General features: G+C 56.9%; 2 protein-coding genes across 2 annotated transcripts in view; one reads left to right on the top strand and one right to left on the bottom strand.

Moving 5' to 3' along the window:
- Positions 1–3909, top strand: part of RPS6KL1 (ribosomal protein S6 kinase like 1) — a 4765-nt gene extending 856 nt beyond the window's left edge. Inside the window, exons 2-6 of the mRNA XM_028495118.2 lie at positions 84–747; positions 1201–1290; positions 1457–1539; positions 2912–3007; positions 3275–3909. Of these exons, the coding sequence (XP_028350919.1) occupies positions 84–747; positions 1201–1290; positions 1457–1539; positions 2912–3007; positions 3275–3385 (1044 nt within the window). The 3' untranslated portion in view covers positions 3386–3909. The remainder of the gene's footprint in view (positions 1–83; positions 748–1200; positions 1291–1456; positions 1540–2911; positions 3008–3274) is intronic.
- Positions 3910–6116: 2207 nt separating this feature from the next.
- The window catches only part of DLST (dihydrolipoamide S-succinyltransferase), a 19800-nt gene continuing 17858 nt past the window's right edge, over positions 6117–8058 (bottom strand). Inside the window, exon 15 of the mRNA XM_007117112.4 lies at positions 6117–7721. Coding sequence (XP_007117174.2) covers positions 7587–7721 — 135 coding nt within the window. The 3' untranslated portion in view covers positions 6117–7586. The remainder of the gene's footprint in view (positions 7722–8058) is intronic.

Here is an 8058-nt window from a genome sequence, read left to right as displayed (position 1 = left end):
TGAGGGAGGGGAGGGAGCAGAGGTGAGGACCTGGAAGGCAAAGGGTCCGTGCCCAAGACGGTTGGGGGGGGGCGGGGGGGCAGGAGTGGGACAGGGACCTGGGCCCCACGCTCTTTTACTCCCCGTCCCCATGCTTGCTGCACCCTCTGCACGGCCCAGGAGGCACTCTGTGGTCCCACCTGCTCTCCCAGCCGTGCCTCCAACAGCCTGGGACTAAGTCTGGTTCCAGCCTGGAGAGGATGAAGGCTCAGCTCAACTCCCGCCTCAGCCTCAGGACCCCAGGTCGCCTCCCGCCTGGCCACACCTGCTTGCAGGACGGAATCCCCCTGGAGCCTCCCCGGACTTCTCAGAGCCTTACCCCGGCCAGGGGGGCCGCAGCCATCAGACCCCAGAGAGAGGCTGAAGGTGAACCCTCAGCCGGGACCAGCCCTTCCTGTTCCTGGGACCTTCCAAAGGCCCCAGGTGGCCACCTGCACCACCAAGCCAGGCGGGGGCCCGGCCAGAGCTCTGATCCGGGGCCCCCTCGGGGGCTCCCCTGGGTTCGTGCAGGGGCTGGCCGGGTGCTGGGGCGCTGTGGCCGAGGCAGAGGTCAGAGCCGCCCCTCAACCGGTGGGACCACCTGGAGTGTGAGGGAGGAGCAGGTGAGGCATTGGGCGGCCGAGATGCTGGTGGCCCTGGAGGCGCTGCACGAGCAGGGGGTGCTGTGCCGGGACCTCAATCCCCGGAACCTGCTCCTGGACCAGGCAGGTAGGAGCCCTGGGCCCAGGGGGAGAAGAGTGGGCCCTCACCCTACCCCACCCCTCCGGCGGGAGGCCCCCGAAGCCTCAAGACAGAGAAGGAAATTTCCCCAAAGTCAAGCGGATGCAGAGGTTATCTGCTTCTTCCCTTGCCTCCCCTCCCCGGCCTTTTCAGGAAGGACTCTGCTGAGCCTGGTTGGCCAGGGTTGAGCTTGGGAAACAAACCCTTTCCCTCCATGAGCTCAGGGCAAGGCTCCTGTGAAGACCAGGTTGTTTCGGGGCCTCGGGGGGTTGCGGGGGGGGCCGGGCTCCTAGGGAGCTTCTGCCCAGCGCAGCCGCTGGCCCCTGCCTTGTGGCTGTTGGGAGAAGCGCTGGAGTCCCCTGCCTCACGCCTGCAGCTCCAAGATGACTAATAGCAATTTTTGTCCCCTTTTATTCCTCCCTGCACGCACTGCATGACAAGGCCACATCCGGCTCACGTATTTCGGCCAGTGGTCAGAGGTGGAGCCCCAGTGCTGCAGGGAGGCTTTGGACAAACTCTACAGTGCCCCAGGCAAGAAGGGAAGGGGTAGGGGGTAGCCCTTGGGTGTCTTTATGTGGGTTGAGCCAGGGGACTGAGGATGACGGAGGGAACTGGGGCATCTGGGTAGGGTGAGTGGAGGGGAGACCCGCCTCCTTGGGCGAGTGAGACTGAGACACGTATGTTCTTGTTCCCACAGAGGTGGGTGGGATTTCTGAGCTGACCGAAGCCTGCGACTGGTGGAGCTTTGGGTCTCTGCTGTATGAACTGCTGACGGGAACGGTGAGCGGTGTGTGGGCAGGGTGTAGGGCCTGGTGGGTGTCACTGAATGTAGGAGGGGCTGGTGTTGGGGCAGAGCCTGCCTGGTTCCCCGAGACCTGGTCGTCGGGCCCAGTGTTCTGCCAGCACAGCTCCCGCCTCCACCGCCGAGGCCATGAGAGACCAAGGAAGCCACTCCCACCCAGGCCATGGCCACACTTCGCACCGCTGCCAGATGAGTGGCTATAGCTAGGGAGACTGTCAACTCAGTGAGAGCTGAGTCAGGATGATCAGGGAAAGTTTCTGGAAGAGAGCGCCCAGGCCTGGATCTGGAGGGAGGGTGGAGTTTGACACAGCCCTTTTACTTAGAAGGCCACTGGATCTTCCCCCAAGCCTCCTCTCCCCGCCGCTCACTCCCCGCGTCCACACCCTTCAGAGCTATAACCCCCAGACTTTGGCTGGAAGGCCAGAGAGAGGGCCTCCTTCATCCCAGCCTGGCAGCTGCCCTGTCCAGCCTGGATCAACCCAGAGCTTAAAGTTCCCCTGGCAAGCACCCTTGCTCAGGATGGTGGCCTCCGCCCTCCATCCTCCCTCGTGAGCTCAACGCCACACATGGGGCTGGTTAGGTCAGGCAGCAGGGAGAGGCCAAACTGCATTTGAGCAGGAAATGCCCCGAGTGGATGCAGTGTGACCGGAAGTCCAGATCTGACCGGTCCCTCCTGGCTTCCTCCTGGTTTGGTCCTGTAGCCGGGGCCTTTGCAAGCCCTGGCTGCACACAGCCCCACAGAGTGGTTCTCTCCTTTCGGCCTCCCACCACCTCTCCAGATCAGGGCTCCTGGACTTCCTCCTGGTCGCTTCTTGCCTCTCTTCCTGACCTCCAGACAGACCTCTGCTCCCTGCAGCTGCACCCTTCTGGAGCACAGAGAGGTCCTGCCTTCTTCCCTCACCACAGCCCTGCCTTGGCCCTGACAGTAGCATGCCATGTCAAATGAGTCGCCCATGGAAATTTTTTTTCTGTAAGGAGACAAGTTTCGGTGCTATTCCTGATAGAGTGCCTGCCCTGACTGCAACCCAAGACCGATGTTTCTAGCAAGCTTGGAGCCAGAGGGACCTGAGTTCAAACCCTGAACTCAGCACAAATCCCTTGACCTCTCTGAGCCTGCTTCTTGTCTTTAAAATGGGGGTAATGATACTTGCTCTGACGGTTGTTGTGGAAATGACAGGTAATGGGTCTCAGGCATCTTCCGCAGCCTGACATGCAGTAGATCCAAAGCAAAAGGCAACAATCAGCAGCATCATCATCCCCATGAGATGTGACACAGCGGGAGAAAAATAAAACCTGGCCGCCATTGGGGTGTACAGACTCTCCTGGGGTCGCCCCCGTGTGTCTTCCCAGGCGCTGTCCCAGAGCCACCCCTCAGGAATCCAACCCCACACCCAGCTCCAGCTGCCCGAGTGGCTCAGTCGCCCCGCAGCCTCCCTGCTGACTGAGGTGAGGTGCGGCCGGCCCGGAGCAGGCAGCTTCTTTGGCCTGAGGGTGGACGGAAGGGAGGACAGGGCCCTGTGTGTGAACAAGACGCCCAGTGTATTAGGTGTCTGACGTGGGTGCAGGAGGTAAATGGGGACGACAAGTTTCTATACGTCGGTGGCCAAACACCAATGTCCCCCAGGGTAACACTGGGGGTTCTGTGGGCCGGGCTGGCAGGGAGCAACCGGGTTGGGAAGGCCTGCCCAGTGCTGACTGGGCCTTTCTCCACAGCTGCTGCAGTTTGATCCCGCGGGGCGCCTGGGCGCTGGAGGAGGCGGTGTCAACAAACTCAAGTCCCACCCCTTTTTCAGCACCATCCAGTGGAGCAAACTGGTGGGGTAACCGGAGGGGGTGGAGTAGGCGATGGAAGCAGCTGGACTGGTCTGGATATCCTCTCTTCTCTTTGCCTGCCATCCAGAGCTGGCCCTTCTAATCAGCGGCCCTCGGGCAAAAAATGAAAGGCAGCTTGCCTTTCCTGGTCGGGCCCCTCCCTTGGGCCTCAGAAGTCTCTTCACTGACCAGGAAGGGCCTACGGAGTCCCCCAGCCACGTCCTGGAGAAACCCTTCCTAGACGGTGCTGAGCGGGAGGGAAAGAGAGATCTCAGCCTGTTAGGCAGCTTGAACCCCTCCACCCATCAGTCAACAGTCACCTGCTGAGTGCACACCCTGTACTTGAACTTGGACCTATCATGTTAAAAGGTGCCTTCCTTTGCATTAGCTCTGAGCTACTGACCACCTGCTGAGCCGTGAAATTTTGTGACTCATTATCTGCCATGTGTCCCACTCGGGATGTCTCTGGAGACTCATCTCAGGATACTTGTCCACTGGCTCAGTGGTCCCAAACCAGGGCTGCCCTGGCTGGTCATCTTAACCATGCAACTAGTGGGCCTTTTCCACCAGAGGCTACTTTTGCAGGGGGTCGGGAGGCTGGGGAAGCAGGGAAGAAGTCTGTAGTGGGCATGGGGTGGGGTGAGGGAATGGGACAGGACAACCCATTCCCCCCTCCTGACCATGCCCCTTATCTTGTGATTACAGACTTTGGAGAGCAAAAGGAAAGGAGGGGAGGAAAATAAGGATAAAGAGGAATGGGGTGAGAGAGGAAGGCACAGCTCTGCCACTTAGAGAAATTTTGGAAACAAAGAGCTCCCTTCCCCGGCTAGCCCACCCATGTGGAGAGAAAGGAAAACCTGCCCCATGGGTCTGAGGGGAGACCGCCATTCAGTCTGCAGGCTGAAGCCACTTGAAGAAAAGTTGTACCCACTAGGACTCCCTCCTCGGACGTTCGTCCTGTTTACCATTTTGCATTTTAGTCTTGAGGGTCCACTCAATCCACTGCCCACTGTGACTTCATCTCCTTTTGAAATGAAACCACAAAACACATGGAATGATTGCCCAAGCTTTTAGCCGGAAGCAGAATGTTTCTGGTCTTGGAAGAACTGGGGTAAGTAGCTACCCCCAAAGACAATTCCCTCCCCAGATTTGGGGGCCTTCTTCCTCTCAGGACTCACCCTGTCACTGGGGTGTGGCATCTAAGACAAACTTCGACAGATCTCCGCCAACTCCTTCCCGCCTGCGTCTCCGACACCACCAGGTGGCGCCTCTGACACCACCCTCCAGTCTGGCTGTGAAGGCCCAGCTCTAACTCTGGGGCCGGGGACCTGTCGTGGGCATGGCACGACGCTCCTCAGGCCCTCTGGACGCGCCTGGGGGACGTGGGAGGTGCAGCCCTTGGAAGGTCCTGGCTCTCCCTGGGGCTTGCCCACGTCCCTCCACCCCGACCCCAATAAAGCCTGCTGTTGCCTCTGGTGTCCTTGCCTCATTAATGCAATGAGAGGGGATGGGGAGATGGGAGGGTTCCTCCAGAGCAAGCTCCATGATAACCAAGAGTGTGCTTGGATCCTGCTAAGGAGGAGGAAGCAGGGCTGATGGTGAACAGCACGCCAGCCTGTACCCAGCAGAGCAGCTGTGAGCCCCCCGGAAAGTGGCGGCACTGGGCTCCGTGGGAAGTAAAACAGGAAAAGACATCTTTGAAGAGGGTCATGGTGCCTGGGGGTGGTGCAGGGGAGTGGACCTAACCCTCACCGTGACCTCTTCAACAGATGGTGGCTCCTGAGAAAACTGGAATTCAAAGAGGGAAATGACAGGACCTGGCTAGAGCCTGGTGGAGCCCGCTCCCAAGTCTGTGTTCCTTCCGCTACACTCCCTCAGTCAGGTCAGAGCACCTCCAACTACTGTACAAAGTGCAAGTTGCTTCTGGAACTTCTGGGCCTCATTCATGCAATGAACATTGCACATCCGGCACTTTCCTAGGCCCTGAGTTTAGAATACTGTGGTCCCAGCCCTTAAGGGGCGTACAGTCTATTTCCATTTGATAAGAATGGGGCTAAATATACCTCCTTTGTAGGTTTACTAAAGAAATTAAAGTTTCTAGCTCCATGCCCCAAACCTGACCTAAAATTCTTCCTTTCACTGAACCCAAGTTTTTTCAACTAGCTCTAGTTCTACCCTCTAGGAGCCACTCTGTTCCCGTGACAGACCTTCACATAAAGCTGGTATCACCGCAAGCAAGATCAGCAGGCAGGGACTGCGTGTGGAAAAGCCAGGCTGAGTTTAAGCCTGGACACCATCAAGCCTATCACACGTAGTCAGCGCAGATTAGCTCTCAACCCCGTCCACTTGCCCTCACAGACCACTTGCTCCTAGGAGGTGATCTACCCTCATTTGTTCAAATCAACCTTGAGCATCTGGGTACCCACTCGGCAATCAAGTGCAAAATGTGAAACTGTGGCTCCACCGCTCCCCCATCCATCCCAGAAATAACACAAGGCGCCACCAAAATGTCAATGTCTGCTGGTGTTTGAAGGGGCTTCACACAGGTGAGAACCAGTTTCTCTTCAACAGTGTGGCTTGCCAGGCTCACCAGTCGAGGAAGGAAGGAAGTGCCCTGGAAGGAAGCCAGGGCACTTTTCTGGATGGGAGGGACATTACGTGGCTTTCAGTGCTAATGACAGTTACAGTGCTGGAGACTTGTACAACCTCAGTAACCAAAAGAAGTACAGAAGCAGGAACCCTGTTTGCGAACATTTGCCCTTTAATTTGCATTTAAAATCAGTTTCTTTAAATATTTTAGTTACAAGTTCTGAATAGTGAAGACATAGGAGATGCTGCAGGCACTCAGTACTGGCTCCCACCCCTTCCCCTTACCCCAACCCCCAGGCCTTGCTTCTTCGCTCAAAATACAAATGGGCACCCTGCACTAAATAACTGGCTCCATGTCAACTGTCAGCAGCCTCAGGCCTGGATGCAGTTGGATACGAAGCGATGAAGCCCAGGAGCTTTCACGACAAGATGTGTGCATTTAACCATGCTCCGAAGAATTCCAATGACTGTCCCCAGACCCAAGGCAGTACCTCAAAGGTCACATCGGCCATTTCCCCACTGTGTACTAGCATCTTGGGCTGGTTTCCACCACAATCCATCCTCTCCCAGACCTGTGTTCTGTGGAGGAAGAGCTAAGGCTCTGCTCCCTAAGGGCCATGATACAGGAAGGAACAGAACTGCCTCTTCAGCCCACAGGCTTAAACCAATGGAATTTAAAAGCTCAAGACAATGTGAGCCAGTCCACAGCATGCCTTTCACTCTAATCTCTACCAGGCACCATCCAGCCCTTGGTTGTGACACGCTCTGTCTCACTGCCAAGATGTGCTAGAATCTGCTCTAGATGAGAATAATGTGGTAGAATGGTCCCAGTGGTCTGGAAAGGTCGGCACCACCACAGTTGGGAGTGTTTTGTGCCAAAATGGGTCTTCCTGGTACAAAGCTATGACGGAGAGTGTGAGGGCAGGCCTGGGCTCCGCTCCAGTCTCATTTATAACCTCTGACCTCAGAATCTGTCCTCCCCCTCAACACTGCCTATCCATCCCCTGCCCCTCCAGATCCCCCAGCCTGTGCTTCCTGGAAGAGGTAGAAGAGGCAGCTTGAAGTCAGTGACAGCTGAGAATGAAGATGCCATTTAAGAAGCAAAGCAGCACCTCCTGGGCTGTGGTCAATACCTCCACACGGGTGGAACTGAGTAAGGACGTGCACAGCCAGGACAGAGGCTGCTCCGAGCCTGGGAGGCACAGCACCCTCCTAGGCGTCTCTGGAGAACAGACTTTCAAGAGATAGGAACTTAATCACACGGTCCCCGGCAGTTTCCCTATGGTATACCGGACGGGGGAGAAGCAAAATCATCTGCGGAGGGCTAATGGAGAAAGGCAGGAATATTAATAAGCATCCATTAAGGCTCTCTCTCTCTCTCTCCCTCAAGCCTAAGGAAATCAGATATTCGAGTGTAAGAGAATGGTGCAGAGAGGGAGAGAGCCTGGCAGGAACACCAAGAAGAGACCTGTGACTGCTGGTTACATAGTGCCCTGGTTTCCTCGCTTGAGAACAACAGCATATGCCTGTCTGTCACCAGGCTAACCCGGGGCCCGTGAGGGGACAGGGAGAAGACTGGTTTTCAGTTCCTGCATGGTTGATGTGTAGGGTGCATGGCTTCCTCCTACAGGTCCAATAGGAGGACTCTGGGATCCTCTACCGCTGCCTTGATTTTGCGGAGGAAAGTCACGGCCTCTCTGCCATCGATCAGCCGGTGATCATACGTCAGGGCCACGTACATCATGGGCCGCACCTCCACCTACAGAGAAGAGAGGTCGACAGGTTTGTCTGCAGCGGGGCAGAGAAAGCCCAGATGAAAGGGGAGATGACAAAGCACAGCCCATAGTTAAGTTCCCAGTTGCAAAGCCTTTCCTACTTTGCTTTGTTGCTTCTGGATACTTACAGTATATTAAAAGACCAAGCCCTACCCTGAGTGCAAAGCTCCCACACTCAAAAACAAAGCTTAGGGGCTTTCCTGGTGGCACAGTGGTTGCGCGTCCGCCTGCCAATGCAGGGGAACCGGGTTCGCGCCCCGGTCTGGGAGGATCCCACATGCCGCGGAGCGGCTGGGCCCGTGAGCCATGGCCGCTGAGCCT

Source organism: Physeter macrocephalus, chromosome 11 (genome assembly GCF_002837175.3).
Source record: "Physeter macrocephalus isolate SW-GA chromosome 11, ASM283717v5, whole genome shotgun sequence".
NCBI classification, from domain to species: Eukaryota; Metazoa; Chordata; class Mammalia; order Artiodactyla; family Physeteridae; genus Physeter; species Physeter macrocephalus.
The sequence above is the reverse complement of the archived record's forward strand: the minus strand, read 5'-3'. Positions and strand labels throughout refer to the sequence as shown.